At 42.3% G+C, this 22,642-nt stretch overlaps 1 protein-coding gene and 1 long non-coding RNA gene across 3 annotated transcripts in view; both read right to left on the reverse strand.

Moving 5' to 3' along the window:
• Positions 1-22,642, reverse strand: part of LOC139083917 (uncharacterized) — a 46,730-nt gene that overhangs the window by 10,582 nt on the left and 13,506 nt on the right. Inside the window, exon 2 of the long non-coding RNA XR_011541054.1 lies at positions 7,711-7,798. This is a non-coding gene — a long non-coding RNA (uncharacterized lncRNA). The remainder of the gene's footprint in view (positions 1-7,710; positions 7,799-22,642) is intronic.
• Positions 16,079-20,483, reverse strand: GCNT3 (glucosaminyl (N-acetyl) transferase 3, mucin type). Of its 2 annotated transcripts, XM_008507496.2 has the most exons (3): positions 20,348-20,483; positions 19,077-19,269; positions 16,079-17,957 (listed from the first exon to the last, which is right to left on the reverse strand). In XM_008507496.2, exon 3 carries the CDS (start codon positions 17,905-17,907, stop codon positions 16,585-16,587), a length of 1,323 nt encoding a protein of 440 aa, XP_008505718.1. In that variant the 5' UTR covers positions 17,908-17,957; positions 19,077-19,269; positions 20,348-20,483; the 3' UTR covers positions 16,079-16,584. The 2 variants fall into 2 exon arrangements, with proteins under 2 accessions (XP_008505718.1, XP_008505717.1); XM_008507495.2 differs by lacking the exon at positions 20,348-20,483 and having other exon boundaries at positions 19,077-19,596.

Raw genomic sequence — 22,642 nt, forward strand, 5'->3', positions numbered from 1 at the left:
ACATTTTCATTTTCATTTGTCTCCAGGTATTTTTTTATTTCTCCTTTGATTTCTTCATTGACCCAATCGTTTAGTAGCATTTTATTTAATCTCCACATATTTGTGTCTTTTCTGGTTTTCTTCCTGTGGTTGATTTTTAGTTTTGTACCTTTGTGGTCAGAAAAGATGCTTGGCATTATTTTGATCTTCTTAAATTTATTGAGACTAGTTTTGTGGCCTGTTATGTGATCAATCCTGGAGAATGTTCCACATCCATTTGAAAAGAATGTGTGTTCTGCGGTTTTTGCATGGAATGTTCTATATATATCTAAGTCCATCTGGTCTAATGTGTCGCTTAAGACCAATGTTTCCTTATTGATCTTCTGTTTGGATGATCTATCCATTGGTGTAAGTGGAGTGTTAAAGTCCCTTACTATTATTGTGTTACTGTCTGTTTCTCCTTTTAAGTCTGTTAATAATTGCTTTATATATTTAGGTGCTCCTGTGTTGGGTGCATAGATATTTACAAGTGTTATATCCTCGTGTTGGATTGTTCCCTTTTTCATTAAGTGATGCCCTTCTTTGTCTTGTTAGTTTTTGTTTTAAAGTCTATTTTGTCTAAGTATTGCTACCCCCACTTTCTTTTCTTTGCCATTTGCTTGGAATATCTTTTTCCATCCATTCACTTTCAGTTTGTGAGTGTCTTTAGGTCTGAAGTGTGTCTCCTGTATGCAGCATATATATCAGTCTTGTTTTTTTATCCAATTGACCACCCTATGTCTTTTGATTGGAGCATTTAGTCCATTGACATTTAAAGTAGCTATTGATAAATATGTATTTATTGCCATTTTGTTACATTTTTTTCTGAGTGTTTTAGTAATTCTTCTTTGTTCCTTTCTTCTTCTCTTGCTCTCTTCCCTTGTGATTTGATGCCTTTCTTTAATAATATGTTTGATTTCTTTCCTCTTACTTGCTTACTTATTATAGGTTTCTGGTTTGTGATTACCATGAGCATTCTATGTATATAGCAATCTGTATTGAGTTGATAATCTCTTTAGCTTCACTCTTTTCTAAAAGCTGTACTCTTTTGATCCCCTCCTCGAACACTTTGTTTTTGAAATCATATCTAATCTCTTGGTTTGTGTGTGTCTATCCATTACCCTCTTATCATTGAAATAGGTAATTTTAGTACTTTTGTCTTTTAACTTACATATTATCTTCATAGGTGGTTAATCTGCTACCTTTACTGTATTTTTGCCTTTGCCAGTGATTTTTATTGCCTGGTTGGGTTTTGTTTTTTGGGGGGTTTTTTTGGATAATTTTCTTATCCTTATTTGTGGTCTGCTCTTTCCCACTTAAATAAGTCCCTTCAGCATTTCTCGTAGAACTGGTTTCTTGGTGATAAACTCCTTTAATTTTTGCTTGTCTAGGAAGCTCTTTATCTCTCCTTCCATTTTGAATGATAACCTTGCTGGATAAAGTATTCTTGGCTGTCGTTTTTTTTCCTTTCAGCACTTTAAATATGTCATGCCACTCTCTTCCAGCTTGTAGGGTTTTGACTGAGAAGTCCACTGATAGCCTTATGGGCTTTCCTTTGTATGTCTTTTGTTGCCTTTCTCTTGCCACTTTTAGGATTCTCTCTTTAATTTTGGACATTTTAATTATAATGTGTCTCAGTGTGGGCCTGCTGGTGTTCATCTTCTTTGGTGCTCTCTGTGCTTCCTGTACTTGGACGTCTGTTTCCTTCCTTAGGAAAGTTTTCAACTATTATTTCTTCAAATAGAGTCTCTGCCCCTTTGTCTCTCTCTTCTCCTTCTGGGACGCCTATACTATGAATGTTAGTGCACTTGATATTGTCCCAGAGTTCTCTTAGACTGTTCTCATTCTGTCTAAATCTTTTTTCTTTTATCTCTTCAGCTTAGGTGATTTTCTCTAGTCTTTCTTCCAGCTTGCTGATCCGTTCTTCTGTATTATCTATTCTGCTATTTGAGTCCCTCTAGGGAATTTTTCATTTCCAGTATTGTATTCTTCATTTCTGATTGTTTTCTTGTTTTTCGTATTTTCTAATTCTTTGTTGACATTCTCACTGTGTTCATCCAGTCTTCTCCCAGTATCAGTGAGCATCCTTATGAGTTTTTGTTTGAACTCTTTGTCAGGTAGATTGCTTGTTTCTGTTTCATTTAGTTCTTTTTCTGGGGTTTTGTCCTCTTCCCTTGCTTGAGATATATTCCTTTGCCTCCTCATTATGCCTCTTTCTCTGTAGTTATATCTGTGTATTAGGTGAGTCACCTATGTCTCCTGATGTTGGAGAAGTGGCCTTATGTAAGAGATGCCTTTTGAGGCCCAGCACTGTGCTTCTCTCGTCACCAGTCTAAATGATCCAGGAGTGACCCCTGTTTGGGCTATTTCTGTCCTTCTGCTGTGGCAGGGTTGCTGTTATTGAAGGTACCCAGGGAGTTCAGTCTTTCCCTCCCTGGCAGGCTGTTTGTAGATCTGGTTTAGGAGCCCCAGCACCATTGGCTGCAACGTCTAATAGCACACTCCTGTTGCAGTTTTCCTGATAATTGGGTAGGTACCCAGTGTAGTTGGTTGCTAGGCTCAGGGGCTTACAGTTGCTGTAGTCCTCAGGCCTACAAGGCTGTTGTCAGCTCTCTTAGGAGTGCAGCTGAGTGGGACTGGCCCTAGGCACAGGAGCACCCACTTGTTTCAGGCTTTGCAAGGTGGGACTGATCCTCTTTGTGGCTGTTTGTGAAGCACAGGTCTTCTGCCGCTGATAAGCCTCTTCCCCCACAGGTCCACACATAATGTCACCACAGCCCTGGTCTGTGCACACTTCTTGACCCCCTGGAGTGTACCCAGTTGCCCCACTGCAGAGGCCCCCACCTCTCCACCAATGTCCCCCACCGTTCATCTGGCCCTCACACAGACCCTGCTCCACAGAGGTGGACACACTTGCCTGCCTGTAGAGGATCAAGGCACCCAGTCTCTGCAGGGTGACGAGAAGCCTAAGGGCTTGCTGTTGGGTGGGGTTGGTCCCTAAGGTGGGCTGCCTGGCCTGGCTGAACTGGATTAAGTCTGCTGCCTGCTCTAGTGGTTGTGGCAGACCCCCCAGGCTATCAGGGCAGGGAAAGAACTTCAATGGTGTCTGCCAGCATCTCTGTCAGCATGCCTGTAGTTCGTCACAACAATGGCTACTGCCAATGTTTCAGTCTCCAGAGAGGTCTCACCTCTCACCAAGATGCACCCAGATCCTACCAAGTGAGTCTCTTTTTACCAAAAGACTGTGCAGCTTTCTTTTTGGAGATTTTAGGTTGCTCTGAGAGGGGTGAATTTGTGCATGGGCCCTTTAAGACATGGGTTTTTTTCAGCTTTCCTCCGATAGCTTTTCTGGGGGTATTCACCATTGCAGTTAATAGCCAGTGAAGCCAGATAGTAGGACACTCATCTCAGTTGGGCCAAGTCTGAAGGATGCTTATAGTGGTAATGGGCCCCTGCTAAGCTCCCAACTTCTGCAGGGAGGGCTGCGTACCTTAGGTTTGCTCCCGCCTGGCCGGCGGTGAAGGTCTGTGGCTCCCAAAGGTGGCTTTTTCCTCTCCAGAAGGAATTTCCGCCTCTTCTGCCTCAGTCACGACTGTCTCTTGTTGTGGGGGTTCTTTTTATCCCGTTTTCAGTTTTCTCTCCAGGGTAATTTTTCCAAGAATAGTTGTAACCTGTTTGTGTTTGTGGGAGGAGGTGAGTTCAGAGTCTGCCTACACCACCATCTTGACGAGATTGCCTCATACACTCTTAAATGATCTACATCTTACCACTTATTAGACTTTCAGTAGAAGTCCTACTAAATGTATGCCATATCTTTGTGTACTTGAAGAAAGTTTCCCTCGTTTGTCAGTCTCAGAGTGTATAATGAAGAATGTGGCATTTGTAAAATATAACGAGGGAGAATGTCAGGCACCATGTAATTGAGTAACTGGAATTTAGCAGCTGACTATAGATGAATTAAGACCAACTCTTTTTAGTAAGAACTTGGTCCAGTTTATCATTTAGTAAGAGTAGGCTCTTGACAGCCCCATCCTGTAGTCAACCCCAATTCAGCCCTAGTTCACTGTGCTGAAGCTGCCCCATAGGTGCAAAAAGTCACCTTTCTCCATCTGCTGAGAGGTAATAGACTTGGCAGTAATCCTCAGTAAAATAGCTTCTCATGAACTTATTAAAATGTTAAATAGTTCTTCGTATGGCACAGTCCCTCTTCTTTCAGATGTAGAAACCTGTTATACAATAGGTGTCATCATTTGTAAGGAGCCAGTGCTCAAGTCTGATCTCTAGCAGCAGAGAAATGAGACTTTTTGTTTGTAAGATGATAGCCAAAATAACTAACTTTATTATGGGTGAGGCTACATGTGGTACATCTGCTCTCCTGGATAAGCCTTGTAACAGGCCTGGAACAACTTTCCCCTCTTTTTACAGCTTAAGAAATTAAGACTTCCTCTCTCTAAATTACTAGAAGTTATATAATTAAGATTTTTCTTAATTGCAGTTAGTCAAAATCAAGGCCTTTTTACTTTGGAGGTTCAGCATAGTGGTTAGTAGACAAATATGTTGATAGTCAACTTAAAATGGTTGTAGAATTTCTGCTTCTAAGGAGTAAGTTATGATTTAAACTTCTTTCCTGTTAACAGTCACTTAGATCCTACAGAAAGAAATATAGGGCTGGAGTTGTACCCACTTGTGAATTTAGAATCCTGTAAATGATGTCAATAGATGGTGCTTGCAAGAGTCAGAAGCAGCATATTGATCCTAGGTGAGGAGTTTCTTGTAAGATATGGTTGACAGGCTTGACCTGCTAATTGGTGTAATAATGACTTAAGCCATTCTCTGGGTGCTCCTACAGTGTTACCTCAGCAGTCAGTATAGTCCTCGATGCTCACGTTAAAACTAACTTTCATCCTTGCAGTCCATTCTGTGTAATCTGTTCTAGTGTTCTCTTCCTCACCATGCTACCAACCATCACAGTCTGTTCCGCTTAAGTTTGAGAAAGAAACAAAGTCAGATCTAACATTTCTCTCATCTTTGGTTCTGCTGTTTCCTCCATTTCTCATGCCTTTCCTTTCAGAATCAAAATTCTATACATCCTTCAAAACTTCAGCCCAGTTGTATCTGAGTGTAACCCATATTGAGCTCCTCTTCGGACCTCTTACAAAGGAGCCATTTAAATACATGAAAAAAAACAACAGCAAAGGACAGGAAGAACTTGGGTCAGTTCCAGTACTCACTCAGCTACTCATCCAGGTAACTGACGTGGAATGCCTCAGGTTTATGCTTCATTCCATCAGTCAAAACGAGTTCTCATACTTAGGTTAACCGCTATACACACCTCTGCTTTTGCCTGGGCGGGAGTGCAGAAGTCACAGCCTGATATTTGCTCCTGTCAGTTCTAATGACTTGCATACACATCACACGGCTGACACTGGCATTGTGGTATGGCGGTTCTAACTTTCCCATAGTGGGAACTCTTCCCACAGTGATATCACCACACCTGTTAGAATGGCTATCATCAAAAAGACAAGAAATAACAAGTGTTGGTGAGGATGTGGAGAAAAGGGAACACTTGTGGGGGCTGGCCCCGTGGTCGAGTGGTTAAGTTCGCACGCTCTGCTGCAGGCGGCCCAGTGTTTCGTTAGTTCGAATCCTGGGCGCGGACGTGGCACTGCTCATCAGACGACGCTGAGGCAGCGTCCCACATGCCACAACTAGAAGAACCCACAACGAAGAATACACAACTATGTACCGGGGGGCTTTGGGGAGAAAAAGGAAAAAATAAAATCTTTAAAAAAAAAAAAAAAAAGGGAACACTTGTGCACTGTTGGTGGGAATGTAATTTGGTGCAGCCTCTATTGAGAACAGTATAGAGGTTCCTCAAAAGATGAAGACTGGAGCTGCCATATGACCCAGCAATACCACTTCCAGCTGTATACCCAAAAGAATTGGAAGCAGAGACTCAAAGAAATACTTGTACACCCTCGTTCATAGCAGCATTATTCACAAAAGCTGAAAGGTGGAAGCAACCCAAGTGTCTATCAAAGGATGAATGGGTAAACAAAATGTTATATACACATACAATGGACTATCATTCAGCCTTAAATACAAAAAAGTTTCTGACACATGCTACAACATAGACGGACCTTGAGGACAATATGCTAAGTAAAATAAGTACAAATACTGTATGGTTCTACTTCTGTGAGGTACTTAGAGCGGTCACATTTATAGAGACTGAAAGTAGAATGGTGGTTGCCAGGGGCTGGGAGGATGAGTTGTTGTTTAATGGGTATAGGCATACCTAGTTTTATTGTGCTTTTTATTGCACTTTAGAGATTTTGTGTTCTTTCAAGACCGTGCACCAGCAAAAAAGATTACCACTCACTGAAGGCTCAGATGATAGTGAGCTTTTTTTAGCAATAAAGTATTTCTAAATTAAGGTATGTACATTTTTTAGACATAATGCTATTGCACACTTAATAGACTGCAGTATAGGGTAAACATAACTTTTATATGCACTGGGAAACTGAAAAAGTTCCTGTGACTTGCTTTATTGTGATATTCACTTTATTGCAGTGGTGCAGAACCGAACTCACATCTTTGAGGTATGCCTATATATAAAGTTTGGTTGCACAACAGTGTGAACCACAATGAACTGTACACTTAAAAATGATTACAATGATAAATTTAATGTTATGAATTTCTTTTTTTGGAGGGGGGAACATGCTTTTTGGTGAGGAAGATTGGCCCTGAGCTAGCATCTGTTGCCCATCTTCCTCTTTTTTTTTTCTCCCCAAAGCCTCAGTACATAGTTGTATATCCTAGTTGTAAGTCCTTCTAACTCTTCTATGTGGGATGCCACCACAGCATGGCTTGATGAGCAGTGTGTAGGTCCACACCCAGGATCAGAACTGGCAAACCCCAGGCCACTGAAGTGGAGCACGTGAACTTAATCACTACACCATAGGGCTGGCCCCTGTTATGCATATCTTACCACAATGTTTTTTAAATCTTTAAAAAAACAATGCTAAGGAAGAAGTCTGCTGTCTTCTCCCTGCCTGTCCCAGATCTGTCTCCTCCACTCAAGCCCCACCACTTCTAAGAAGCTTTCCCTCACCCTATCTATTTCCGGTGTTTCTTAACTTTCCCTGGACTCCTGTGTCACCCTACTTAATACTGAATTATCTACCCATCTTGACACTTAAATATGTAGGACCCTTGAAGAAAAGAACTATGTCTTCAGCTTGCTTGGGGGCTCTATAGTGCCTACCTTAGAGGGAGTGTATCAGTCAGTTTCCAATCAGGGAAATAGAAACCACCACGTATGTATTTCAAACAGAAGGAATTTAATACAGGGAGTTTCTTAGAAAGGTGTTCAAAGGGCTGGAGGAGCAAAAGAGGAAAGGTAAGTGTATCTAAATAGTAACGAAGGAAGCAGCTAACATCCCTGTTGCTGGAGGGAGCAAAAGAAAACAGCATAACCCAGAGGCCACAGTCACTGTGCCACTGAGGCTGCTGCTGTTGAACCAAGCTGCCTGATACAGCCATCAGTTGGCCTACGCTAGCCAGCCACAGCTGCCATTGTGCTGTTGCTGTCACTGCTGCTGCCACTGCACCTGTTGCTTCTGCTGCTGTCACTGTTGTTGGTGGTGACACTACCAGAAGGTATAAGAAAAACGGTTTCTCCTTTCCTCTCACCTTCCAGTATCCCAGTAGTGCCTCTCCAAGGTAGAACTAAACAGAAATCCAGCTGCAGGGAGTCTGGGAAATGTAGCTTGTGGATCTCCTGCCACAACGGTGAAGAGGGAAATACGGAAGAGTTAATATGGAGCTGAGAGGACAGAAAATAGCCAGCACCCTCCTTTGACTACTGTGCATATACGCCCAGCCTTTTCCCCATTTTGAGATTTACATACAACAACAAATTATTTCTTGTACAAAATATGCTTAATCTCTCCCCCAAAAGAAAGACACAAAGGCCCACCAGTCTGGATGATGTTAATTCCTCTTCTAGTTAAGTTAACTCCTCTGGATGTTCTGTAATCTTAAAACTAAGTTGTAAAATTACTTAACACAGAAACTTTTATATATAACGACAGAAGAAAGAGAGGGGGAAGTGATTAACATGTAAAAATATGTATATAAGAAAGAAACATAGCTGGCATAGTCCTCATTTGTATAAATCAAATGGCTGTCATGGATCTTTCTTTTTTTCACAGCCCTCATCATCTTCCAGGTGCCCTGAGTCAGTACCTCAGCTGACTGGGGTTCTTTACCTGGTGGGAAGACCCTATATTCCATCCCTGAAGTATCGAAGTCCTCAGTGAACCCTCCTTTAGTGAGTTGCTGTAGCCTTCCATTAACTTGAACATGGGGACACCAGGAGGCAGTCCAGAGAGTCCCCTCCATTGTTTAGCAGCAGCCATATTTCCCTTGATAATTGGAATCAAGCATCCCAGTCAATACAATAACCCCTCTTCTCTTCCCATTGGTCCAGTGGCACAAGAACCCTAAATGCCCAAGTGGGAATCTCAATTTCCAGTTCAGTAAAAGCATTGTTGGTTTCCTAGTGGACACATTCCTCCCTTGGGACCCAACAAGCAGAGCCCAAAGTTGCAGGCACAGGAAGCAAAAATTCTGTGAGTGTGCTATTAGATGTAATATTGAGAAGTCATTCTCACTTACCCCCTTGATTCCTGGACCCCTTGATTCAATGATAACCCGTTAGCAAAGAACATCCCTAATGCCCAAACTGTGGTTTATAAATACCATTCGTACTTAAAAAAAGAAAAAGGAAAAGAAAAAAGTTCCCTGGAGAGTGGCTGGTTAAAGGTAAGAGATAAGAAATGTAATAAGCCTGGAAAGGCTTCTTGTATCAAAAGGTAAGGAATTTATCTGAAATAACTGGAGTCAGGTCAAAGGACACAGGAACCAACTTCAAAGGGTTCTCACTAGCTGTGGTAGGCCGAATAATGGCCCCCACAGACATCAGGTCCTAGTCCCTGGAATATGTAAATATTTCCTTATATGGCAAAGACTTTGCATATATGATTAAGTTAAGGATGTTGAGATGGGGAGAGTATAAGATAAGAGGCGTGTGTCCTAAATGCAATCACACGTATCTCTATAAGAGGGATGCAGAAGGTGATTTGACACACACAAGAGAAAGCAATGTGACCATGGAGGCAGAGATGGGAGTGATCCAGCTACAAGCCAAGGAACGCTGGCAGCCACCAGAAGCTAGAGGAGGCAAGGAGCAGTTTCTCCCCTGAGCCTCCAGAGGGAGCGTGGCCCTGCCAATACCTTGATTTCGGCCTCATGAAACTGATTTTGGGCTTCTGGCCTCCAGAACTGTGCAATAATACATTTCTGTTGTCTTAAGCCAGCAAGTTTGTGATAATTTGGTACAGCAGCCATAGGAAAATAATACATGAGCCAAAGATGGGGCATTTTGAGCATCATCATCATAATCGTAGTGAATCACAGCATAGAAATTATGTTTTTAAACAATTTGTGCGTCCAAAGTGATATAAACACCACTTCTACATACACAAACTCATTTGTCACTAGGTAACCAATTCAAGGAAAGTGACTGTACTTCAGAGTAACAATACAGTTGATAAGGAAGTTTGGCTTTATGGAAAAATTAAAAAGGATTTTTAGAATTAGGATATCACCATTTTGCAATCCATTATGAAATAACAGACCCAAGCTATGATCAATGGCTACTAAAATGGTTACCTGACAAGGTCATGGGAAATTTATAATCAGGCTGACAACTTCCAAACCTCACAGTTCAATCCCAACATTAAAAAGAACATCTACCTCCTGAGATGATGCAGTCGACACCAACAATGAAATTTTTCTGACAAAAATTCAAACCTGAATCAGATCAAGTTTCTGGATCTAAGTACCAGTTTAACAAGAAATACTGGGGACAGAGGAATATGTTAAATGATATTGCTAAGATCCTATTAGCAGAATCCAAAATATGGGGACTTGTAGAGGAAACAGACCTAAATTGTTCAACAAATAAATTGCTAAAATAAAAAAGGTAGAGGGAGAAATCTATAATTAGATTTAAGAGATTTATGAACCAAATGGGTTCTGATTCAAATAACCCCAGTATAAAACATAATTGTGTGGGGAAACCATGACAGTGGGGGAAATTAAAACATTTGGTATTTGATTAAATTAAGGAATTATTGTTACTATCTTAGGTATGATATATTTGGTTGTGTTTTAAAAACATCTGTTACCTATCCTAATTGTGAGAGACATACTGAAGAATGAATGAATGGAATAATATGATATTTGGGATTTACTTCAAAATAGCTCAGTTGGGGTGGAAAGTTAGAGTGCAGATAAAACAGGATTGGTCAGGAGTTGATAATTGTTGAAGCTGGATAATGGGTACATGGAAGTTTCACTATGCCATTCTCTCTACTTTTTTAATATGGAAATTTGAAGATGTCCATATTAAAGGTTTCTTTTAAAAATATCTAATGCAGACCCTCATTACTTCCAGATAAAGTCCAAACTCCTTGCCAGTAGCAGAACACCAAGTCTTCTGCAATCTGGCCGTCTTCACCAGCCCTCATTCCCAGCTGCCTCCTCTTTAGCTACCAGGAAGTACATTCAGGTCTCCGAACATACCCCGTATTTTCATATATTTGGTAATCAATTTGCCTATCTGCAAAGCTCTTTATCACTTTCATTATTTGGTGAACTCCATGGCCCAGTTCAAATGTCCCTGTTTCTATAAACTTTAATAGTCTCCTTGAAATAGAAGTAACCCCTCACTTCAAAGCAATCCCAACACGTCATGGACATGACACTCCACCATACCCTATCACATTATCCCAGCATCATCCCCTCCTCTCCCAGCTTACTCTGACTAAATCCCATGGTCCATCATTATGATCACTCCCTTGCACATAATCTCAACTCTTTTGCCCCTTTCTCATACTTACTTGAATAATTACAAACCTGGGTAAGTCCTACTCTGCCTACTCTGACGCCTGTACTCTTTAGCTGAGTGTGGGTGAGTGGCTGATTTCTTTTTAAACTCAATTTCCCTAATGTCAATGAGTCCTTAATGCTGCCTATCATGCTTTTTTCTTTGGTCTGGCTTCTTTTCTAATTTCCCATCTGAAACAATTATTTATACCTTCTCTTTCCAAACCTCCAGTATCTCCTGCCCTATCCTCATCTCAAAATCATCTTGCTCTTCATTTCACTGAAAATAAAGATAATCAAAAGAAAACTTCTAGGATATCCAAAAGGCTAATAAGCATATTAAAAGCTTCTTAACATCATTAGTCATTAGGAAATGCAAATTAAAACCACAATCTGATATAACCACCACCCACAAGAATGGTTACAATGACAGATAGGAATAGTCATACATCACTACTGGCATACGTCATTAGGCAATTTCATCATTGTGTGGACATCATAAAGCATACTTACACAAGCCTAGATGATATAGCCTACTACACACCTAGGCCAAATGATACTACTCTTATGGGACTACCATCATATATGCGATCTGTCATTGACCAAAACGTCATTATGCAGAGCATGACTGTATTAGCAAGTGGAGCAAATGGAACTCTCACACCTTGCTAGTGGGAGTTAAATTGGCAGATCATGCTGTAAAACTATGTGGCAGTATTCACTAAAGGTGAACATATGCACACCTTATGACCCAGCTATTTCACTTCTAAATACATACCCAATTGAAATGTATACGTATGTTCCCTATAAAACATGTTCAGGAAAGTTCATAGGAGCATAGGTCATAATAGACAATAGCTGGAAACAAATGCTCATCAACAATAGAACGGATCAACTATGGTATATTTGTATAATGGAATATTACGTAGCAGTGACAATCATTGAACTACTGCCACACACAACAACATAGATGAAACTCAATGTTGAGTCTAAGGAGCCATAAAGGAAAGAGAACACAGTATTTACCAAAAAAATTCAAAAACAGGCAAAATATGGTGTCAGGACAGTGGTTATCTTTGCAGCAGCTTGGGTAGTAATTGGAAAGGGACATGGGCGCTCTGGGTTGCTGGTAATGTTCTGTTTCTTGATCTGGGTTCTAGTTACACGGGTGTGTTCACTTTGTAAGAACTGAGCTATATATTTGGGATTTTTATACATTTCTATATATATATTATACCTCAGATAAAAATATTACAAAGTGAAAGATAGACCTCCACAAACTCCTAGCATGACATTGAGCCATCTGAGTCCATCCACCCTGCCTGCTCTCCTGTTACTGTGGGTGAATCCATGCTTCCTTCAGAGAGAGGCCCTTGTTCCTGTGCACTACACAATTACCCCGCTTCTTCATACGGATGTCACTCTGGGAAGTCTCCCGTCTCATTCCTATTCCTCTTAGCTAGATCTTTCCTGTCAATCTACAAACACTCCATAACTTTTCTAATTTTTAAAACAACTTCCTCTTCACCTTCATTTCTTGTACTGTTTTTCTCCTTCTCTTGGCTTAAAGCAAAACTCAAGATTTATCTACACTTGCTGAATCCAGATTTGTTCTAACGTTCTCGTTGAACCACCTCCAATCATGTTCTCACCTCCACTCCACAAAAATTGATCTTACCAAGGTCACCTCCACATTGTTAAATTCAATAGTCCCTTCTTCATCCTCATCTTCCATGACTTTCAGCAGCTTTAGGCGCTGTCATCCACTCCCTCTTTCCTGAATCACTTTCCCCTCTAGGCTTCCAGAGCACTCCACACCCAGTTTTCCTTCTACCACACCAGCTGCTCCTTTTCAACCTTCTTGTGTTTGTTCCTCCTTATCTCTCTGACCTCTGCATTTTGGAAAGCCCCAAAACTCATTTGGGGGCCTCTTTTCTATCTATGTTCACTCTGTTGGGACTCTCATCCAGTTTTATGACTTTACACAATTCATAAACTGATGAACAGCAGATGTGTCTCCAGTCCAGAGCTCTCTTCTGAATTCAGATTCCCGTCACATCCATCTCTTCAACTCAGATGTCTAATAGACATCTCCAATTTTATATGTTCAAAATCAAACTCCTGATCTTCCCCTAAAAACCCACTCCTTTACAGGTTTCCTGTCTCAATTAGTGATAACTCTATCCTTCCAACTTATCATCAGGACCAATTCCTTGGAGTCATTCCTGACTCCTCCATTTCTCTCGTAAACAAACTCAATCTGTCAGCAAATCCTCGAATTGAAACTCAAAATATTTCCAGAATCTGACCACTTTCACCACTTCTACTGCTGCTACCCTGGTCCAAGCCATTATTGCTAGCGCCCAGATTCCTGCCACAGCCTCCTAACTGGCCTCCCTCCTTCCACCCTCGTCTCCCAACCGGTCTGTTCCCAATGCAGCAGCTAGGGTCATCCTAAAATGTTAATCAGGTCATGTCAGTCCTCTACTCAGAACCCCTCAATGCCCTCCTATTCACTCAGAGGAGAAGACAAAATCCATGTAATGGCTTACAAAGGCCTTCAAAATATACCCTCGTCCCCTGTACTCTTAACTTCTTCTTCCCCTCCTTTTCTCTGCTCCATTTACACTAGCTTCCTTGCTGTTCCTCCAACATGGCAGGTGCGTTCCTGCTTCAGGGCCCTAACAGTCTTTCTTCTTGGCCCAGATGCTTTTCCCCCAGTTATCCTCATGGGTCATTCCTTCATCTCCTTCAGATATTTGCTAAATGTCATCTTCTCATTAAGGGCTTCCCTGACCACACTGTTTAAAATTTGAAGCATCCTCCCTCCCCACTCCACTCTCCTAAGGTCTCTATCACTTCCTTCATTTTCTTTCTAGTACTTGTCTCCTTCTAGTGTACATATGTATTACTTATCTGTTCAGAGTCAGTTTCCCACTGGTACGTGAACAACATGAGCATGGGGATTTTTGTCTCTTTTGTTGACTGCCATATCCCCAGTGTCAAGAACAATGCCTGGTAAATAGTAAAAGCTTAGTTAATATTGGTGAAGTGAATGAATGAGTTATTTCATTGCGTGTCATACACTCAAGCTTCATAGAGACAGGAACCATATCTTAATCATCTATGTAATAAATGACTGACTAAATGGAAGAAGTAAGACCAGATCTGCAGCTCAGTTAAGGTACTTAAGGCAGGCAATATACTTAATTGTTCTTTTCATCTTTAATCCAAATACTTGATCTCCCCAAATAAATTATGTCACCTGTTCCCAAACAAGGTTATTATCAATTGCCTTTTCCTCTTTTCTTAAAAAATTTTCACTCCATCAAGAGAACAGCAAAGATCAGAATAAGCAGAGTGTGCAGCAAAAGTATAGTTATTAAGACAATGCTTACCAATTGTCTACAAATCAAGAATAAAGAGGAAATCCAAACCTCTAGAGGTAATACAAACATAGTTGCTCAATTCACTTATACGATTTTTCCCTCCCAGAGAAATGTTAAAGAAACAGATATGACTCCAAGGGAAGGAAAAATCAACAGATGTGTTGGTTTAACTGTTTGAATTCTAAAATACACTAAACACTTGAGGGAGAAATTTGATCCTTCTGATATGAAGACCTGATGTTAATAAAGAAAAGAGCACTTCCTATTCAGCTGAATATATTTCTAGAGAAAATTTCAACAGCTTGGAAAATTCCAGACTTATTCCCTCCAAAATAAATTCACATTTTAATCTTTTTACTTTACTTATATAAAATTTAATAATTTATTTCACATGAAATCTTACAGAGGAAGTTGGCTATGAGGCCAAAGACCTAAGTCTTTTTCTCAGAAAACGTGTGCTCAGGGAAGCTTTCCGGCCCACCTCCCACAGCAGCAGTGCACCCCCATCCAGCCCCCTCAGAGGAAGACCAAGGACAGTCACAAAGGCTAGTAGGTGGACAGGTCCACGATCACCACTGTTGGGAGCAGACGCTACACGGTTCATCTGCTGAGCACGTGACTATTCATCAGTCATCTCCTTGGTGGGGTGAGGAGCGAAGAAAACTCAATAGTATGGCACAGGTGAGTTGGTGGTGGCAATGCCTACGCCCAAGGGAGTACAACCTCACAAAAAGCAATCACTAACTTATGAGAAAAGTCACTGTGTCAGCCACAGTGCTAATGATGTCAGAGTACAGGGGTTGCAGGGAAAGTTCATAGAGAAAATTTGATTAACTGAGTCACAATCAGAACACGGTAATGACATCATGACATATTAATGAGAACATCATTCTAATTACACCAATTAATTTGTATATAAATCACTTTTCCAGAGCATAGTGTCTGCCAAAGATCAGCTGTAGTATATACAAGACAGGCCTATCTTTCTGTATAGTAACCTTTGCCCATCAGATCAGCTGTCGTATATACAAGATATGCCTATCGTTTTTATAGTCACCCTTGACCATCACAGAAGAGCATAACTAACGGCCAATTGTCTGATAATTATCTCTGGAGCTTTGGAAAGCAAAGTGTTTCACTGGGTAACATTAGGGGGTGAGCAAATACACACACACACAACTGTCTCTCCACAAGGAAATGTATAAGCCACAGAACCACAAATAGTGACACTTCCATCACATACTTAAATAATAGAGTTTTGACTCAAGAGACCTAAACGTTGAACAACCAGCCTTCCTGGTTCAACTAGACAGCCCTAGTTTATTCTTGTTTCCCAACATTGTTTTAATAGTGCAGACCCCCCACCCCAACTAAAATATGTTCCAGTTTAGACAATAAATTATACAATGACCTTACGTAAATAGCATTATCTTTGCTACGGAATGTTAAGCTTTAGCTGGAAGCTGGCAAAAGGAGTGCTGTAATTTTCCCATAAGGATATGGGTAGTCAAATTGGTTAAATCACCCTGCCTTTTCTCTTACAGAAAAGTCATGGATCTGGCAATGTAAACAAAATGAGGAGGGCTTTCAATAATAAAAGAATCAGCTCTGTTCCTCTATATTCTTTCGATTTGCTATTTATACAGCCTGCCATGCGCATTTTAGAATAGTGGGGATTCTCTTAGCCAGCCCCCAGGGATTTTAAATATCATCAACAGTTATCAGAAAAAGTCTCACACTTTTATTTCTGGCTTACTAGACAAAAAGCAAAGGTAGAGTTTTGGACCAGCAGCTATTTATTTTTAAGTTAATGGTACAAAAGAGAAGCCCTTTTTCCATCAAAGTCCCCCTCCCCACTACCAAGCCTAAAATTATCAGGAACGGCATCTCCACAGAGTGGAAAAACTGACACCAAACATTCAAGTGAAATCCAGGGTCCCCTGCCACACTTCTCCTCCCTTAATCTCCCAAAGAACTCATTCTCATTCTCACTCTGTGAGAAGGTCAGTGGAGGAGCTGTTGAGAGAACAGTCAGGGTTCACCCAGGGCAGCAACGTGCATGGAAACAGACCCACTCACCCACACTCCAGAGCAGCCCACTTACCCTGGGGGACGCCATGGATTTCAGAGCCCTGATCTCCCACCCACACTGTCCCGGCACATTCTGGGCATGTTTGCACATGTTCCTGCCCTCACCCAGGTAGCAATTCTCTCACAGGGTATCTCAGAGTTCAGTCCCGTAGACAGCCTTATAACGTAAGTACTCTTCTAAGCACTGAAGAACATTATCATCCACCTTTGGGTCAAACTTGTTGGCCAACAGGTGATGGTTCTGAAGAATCCAAGGCAGGTCTCCAGTTCCATAAATACAGATAGCCCGCTGGTGGATTCCAGAGCAAGGTTCATAAGGTGCCCCCATACTGATGTTTCCCTCATGGCCCTGCCACTTGACCAGCCTAGCAATGGCAGTCATGTCTGAGATGTGAAACTTGGGGTGATAGGGAACAGAGCCAGGCATCCATGGTGCACGCTGAAGGGTGGCCCAGAGGTGTTCATCGGGGCTATAGGTGTCTTTTACCCATTCAATCAGCTGTCGTGATTTGGGGTTCTCTAAGACATGTTCAATAAAGCTTCGAGAAGCCACAATATAGGCATTACCTGTGAACATAGGTAAATTGTCAGGAGGAGGGTCCTTCATTCTGCTGGTTCTGTGCAGTGTGTCTGTCACTTCATAGTGATATTTCCAGCGAGATTTTTTGTACTCAGTAGGTATCTCTGACTCCATACTGTTCTTCCCATTCAACATCTTGAGGGCCAGGACCATCTCAGCATTGGTCTTTATAGGAAAGTCTGTCCCGCATGTATTTAGGAAGTATTTCCATGGAACTGAGCTCCGGAGCAAGTCTTCCATGCAGTTCAAGTCAGCCTGCACCCTGGACCAGGAGGCATAAACCACCCGAACCAACTTACTGGCCAAGAAGACATTAGGGAAGCATGAAATAATTGCTTTGACTGCCTCCTTGAAAGTCTCTGGGGACTTCTCATCCACGTGGATACAGTATATGTTCTGAGGGGCATACACAGCTCGCAGAAGCCTTTCAAAGTTTTCAATCTTCTCATGGACCACCATAGAGTATGCAATAGGGAAATCTAACTCTTCCTTGCTCAGTGGGAACTGTATGAACTTCCTTTCGGCCTTAAAGTGTTCACAGTCTCTGGTCATGTTGAGGTAGTCGGTGTCTGTGAAAGGCTCCCGCTTCTTCTTCGTGTCCAGCTTGTCCAGGAGAGCCTCTCCCAATGCTGTGCGGTCCCCACGGATGATCCCAGAACAGTTGATGGGTCTCCTTGCTGGCAGCTTCAGGGCCTTGTACAAGATATCCCGACAGCGCTGGCTCTGAAAGTCCCTGGACTCCAGACCCAGGGAATTAAAGTCACATTTCAATCTGAGAGAAAATCTCAGAGCAACAATGGCCAGCAGCATATAGCAGCCCAGGGCCAACAGACAACGCTGCCGGAAGAGTGTCTTCTTCCACCGAAGCATCTTCATGGCATAGCAGACTGGCAGGGTTTAGGCACACGGAAGGCGGAGGAGGAATCCTTGGACAGAACAAAATGCCTTCAGTTACAAACTAACCCTGAACACGCTCATAGGAACATCAAGTTCAACTCCAAAGTGATGGCAAAAATCTATTTCTTTAGACACAAATCCTCAGTCAAGACCTGCCTAGGAAAGTCTTACACCAGCATACTGATAGAGGTCTACAACCTGACCCTACAAACTAGCTGATCATGCCGGGACCAGGAGCTGGCACCACTACCCTGCGAGAGAGACAGGGAAGCAGATCTGAGCACCTGCTGACGCAGAGGTGTAATTAGTAAGAGGAAGTCCCCACCCTTCATTCCTCATGCTGCCCCCAACGCCTTACCACCCTGTTTCTAACCTAGCTCTTATCAGGGGCCTAGAATTTCTGCTCAGTCTAGAGAGAAAAGCCATGAAACTCAGACTCTCGCTATCAATTCTAGAAATCCAAAGGTCCTTTTAAAATAAAAAGTACATTTGTTTCTCTCATGGGCAGTTTATATATTGGGACACTGTCACCACATATGATTCATTGGTCAGATGTGCTATCTAGCCACCCTTTAAAAAAAATGCTCTTAAAGAAGTACAAAAAATTGGATATAATCCAAAAAATGCATTGTAATCGTTCATAGAGATAAGTCTTAGTGTATCAAAATTTAAAATCTATCTACACAGGGAGACACACAGAGCTATACATATACAATATCTATTGAGTGCTTTCTATGGGCCAGAAATATTTCTTTACATTGTCCCATTGAATCTTCACAACATACCTGATATGTAGTATTAGGCCTCTTTTATATATAGGAAAACATAAGCTAAATAACTTGCCAAATATCACATATATTCTAAGAAGCAAATCTGAGACTCCTCTCCACTCCCCCTTCCCCCTAATTTTTCTGTCTGTAAACCTAATACTTGTTCCTCCAAACACAGCTACCTTTTAAATACAATACAGGGTACCGAGTACCATCAAAGAAAACCAGATAGTAAAGGGGGAAGAAACAAAATGTGACAGCAATGATTGTTTTCCCTTGTTACATCCTCTTTCTAAACATAAGATTGTATCCTCTTTAGTAATAACTTTCATGGGACTCTAGAAGGAAGAAAAAACGAGAAATTAAGAAAACTCTCACCTTTAATAGCTTCTTGCCTGTTCAGGGAAGCTCTCTTGTCAGAGTGTGTTTCTGTTTCCAAGGGAAGATCGCTTGGGTTCCATGGAAGCAAATGTGTACACTATATCCCCTGGTCTTCTTTTAGCCCCTCCAAAATATATTTTCTGATATCCGCAGGATGTCCAAGAAACTGTCTCAGCCTCTTCCTTAATCCCTGGAAAGTAGAGAGCAGCAGGTGGCTCCATCACTAACCTTTCAGCTTCCTGTCCTCAGGTAAAAGAGCAAGCTCAGATATAACATTCAGGAGCATATTCTCAAGTGCGAGTCATTCAGTGCGGTGAGCGAGGCAGGAAAAAAACGCTGGCAGTATCTGAGAGGGCAAGCAGGTATTTCAACTAGAACAGCCCAGTTTGTACCTCTGCCCTCCTGCCACACCATTCATAAAAACCTGTCAACTCTCATACATGAACTTGAAAGTTTTTTTCCACCTTAACAAGGAACTGTAGAAACACACAAGTATGCCCCTGTCTTCTACTGGCCTGGAGTCCAAATGTCACGCCTCTTATGTTCTCCGAATATGACAAGAGTGGAGCAATAAAAATACCCTTCAAGGATTGTTTTCATTTTTTTACTTAAAAAAAAAAAAGTCAATGAAATCCGAGTTTATTCTTCAAATGGCACCTGCTCAAACAAATCCATTTGCCTGACTTTCCATGACAATCTATAGGTTGTAGAAACATCCACAGGGTTCCAGAGTATAGATCTCTCTCACTAATGTCTGTGAGTCTGGGGTTCTTGGAAGTCTGAAGAATGGCTAACACCACATGTGCCTGGACTTGAGTGACAGGCGCAGGGGGTGGGTTTGGCAATACAGTGTGGGAAATGCCTTCTTCAAAGCTGCTGACATTGTTTGCTACTCCTGGCCTCTCTTCCTCCCTCACCCCCAAGCCAGCTCTCCAAAAACGCAGCATTCCTGGGCAAATATTTGAAATAGCAAATTTAATATAAAGAACTAGATATAGAGTTGTTAAACAAGTAACTAAAAGGGGGAGGGGGAAGGTGGGGGGAGGTTGGGGATAGACGACACCAAATTATTGGGGAAGTAGCAATTGCTGGAAGTAGCCACCACTCTTAGGCTGAAGGAATGAAGAAAAGATTCGGGAGTTTTTAAATTTAGAATTTGGGACGGGGGGTGCCAACCAGCTGAAACTTGGACCTCTGAGATGGGGACGCTACTCAGACGGGGCTGGGGCGTCTGGGCTCGGAGGAGGGCCGCAGGCTGAAGTCCAGACCTCTTATACAGGTAGCTGGTGTCTCTGTCCTCCGTTACTGTAAACTGGATTTAACGCAGCTACATAAAGTAACCACCACTGCACTGCCAGGTAAGCGGACGTTGTCATGGTGATGCTCACAGAAGCAGGAAGTAGAGAGGAAGCAGACAGGAAGTCCCGCTGCGGCCTTGCTGTCTCCTTCCAGCGCCCCCTGTTGGCAGAGCCTAATAGGACGCCCTTAGCAAAACGCAAAACGTGATTTATAGTCTCCTCTGGCGTCGCAGTTCTGAGTCCCGCGGGGGTGGGCTTCGTCTGAAGACAAAAGCGAGTTAACGGAGATCAGTGTGATCTTCCTACAAGGCTTGCTTACACAGCCGCCAATATAGCATAGGGAATTTAGGTCTTTTCTTTTTGGGGGACCTCCTCTGCCTGTTTCTGACTCTAGATGAAGAAAGGCCAATGGCAGGGAGTCATGCAGAGTCACCTGCGCCCCCACTTTTGTTGGTCCCGCTCCACGGCTCTGTCTTCTGCAGCTTCGGTCACTCCAGTCTGACTCTGTTGTTGAGCTGTAAAATCTATGAGGCAAAAATGATTAAAGGATAAACACTTGCTCCAGTACCTGAAGGTAGAAAAATGTCCCCAGTTGGTCTTTATGTGACTTTTTTGATGGCTCCCTCAGAGTCCCACCTTCTTTCCCCCCAAAAATGAAAGTCTCTCAATAGGAAACATTTTGAATATTTTTTAAGGTGACCAAACGAGTATACACTCTTAATTGTTAAATATTCGATAATATAACTAACAAATTGTAGATATATTTTGTTGAGACAGTCTATGTATTAGGAATACTAAATGGGTGGCAGTTACGGGCACACCTGGGCTTTGGCAGGACACAGGTAGGTCTCAATCTTGGCTTTGCCACTTTCTAGCCATGTGACCTTGGGCAAATTCTGTAATCTCTCTGTGCTTCATTGACGTCTTTTGTGCAACTGGGGCTAAAACCTATGTGGTAGGCTTGTTGTGAAACTTCAACAAAATAACACATATGAGAGACTTGGGTTAACACCTGGCATATGCAGCGCCTCGATGAAGGTTATTGTTACGTAGGCTCCAGTGCCAGCCCGCAAAGGTCCTATTTCACTCACAGAATAGCTCAAAGAGGGTACAAATAGCATTCTTGAACTCTGGACCATGCAGAAGTATTGATGCTGGTGATGCGGGCAGATGAGTAAACCAAGGGAAAGACCTGGTATTGCCCCTTCTCTGTGCTCCTGAAAGAGACCCCACCCAATTCTAAGTGGTCAGTGTTAGCACCACAGAGACCAGGGATGAGCTGCAGCTGACCCCAGGGAAGTGCAGGAGAGAGAACAGAATGGCTGAGAGGGGCCCAGGAACATCAGGAGTGGGCAACCTCTAGAGATCAGATGCATGTTCGGAAATACAGTCAGCCAGTTCCACTCCTTAAGTCCATGTTGGCCTTGAGGAGCTGATGGGGCACTGGCAAAGAGAGGAAGGGCCGAGTCCCAGAGTGCCTGAGAACCCAGACCCAGGGTATGAGGCCCTTCCTTGGGGTTTCTTTTACCCCTGCTGAGGCCCAATGGCAGAGCCAGATGAGCTTCGAGGCAAATCCTGGAGCCAAAGGTCCAGGATTACACGAAGATATTTAGAAGTCCCAAGCATGGAAAATGATGAGGGCACTCACCTCCCTCAAGTATCCAACATAAAAGCAACATTAAACCAGATAATAGGTGCAAGGAAGTCCAACACAGTCGTGAGTTTCCCCGTAATGACTACCACTATGGTGCTGTTTGTGAAACAGCAGACTCTTCCCACCCAACCCCTCCATCCTTTTCTCCTAATCATGAATTTAGCCTGCCTGTTGGGCAAATAGCAATGCCTGCATCCCCTGAGTTTTGAATTATACATCCTTGTATGTTTGTGGGAGGGTCTAAGAGTTCCAGCAGTAGTGATAAATAAACGGCAAGCAATAGGATATACTGGAGTATATAAGGAAGCCATTTGGTGTAAAACTAATTCGGCCTAACCTTGTTTTTCCAAAAGGGGCTGACGTGGCCGTTGAGCATGCATTGTACATCTGCTTTAAGCATTTGCTATGTCCCAAAGACAAGAACAAATGCCCTTAAGATAAAGGTACAACTTCTCCCATGTTGGCATTTCCTTAGGATAAGCATCTCTCCCTAGACTAGGGATTGATTGCTGTGCTCACCCTGTGACCACCCAGCTCCAGACAACAGACCTGCTACCTGCTGTGTCCACTGAGACAGCAGACCTGCTACCTGCTGTGTGAATAACTGTGCT

Source organism: Equus przewalskii, chromosome 1, assembly GCF_037783145.1.
Source record: "Equus przewalskii isolate Varuska chromosome 1, EquPr2, whole genome shotgun sequence".
Taxonomy (NCBI): Eukaryota; Metazoa; Chordata; class Mammalia; order Perissodactyla; family Equidae; genus Equus; species Equus przewalskii.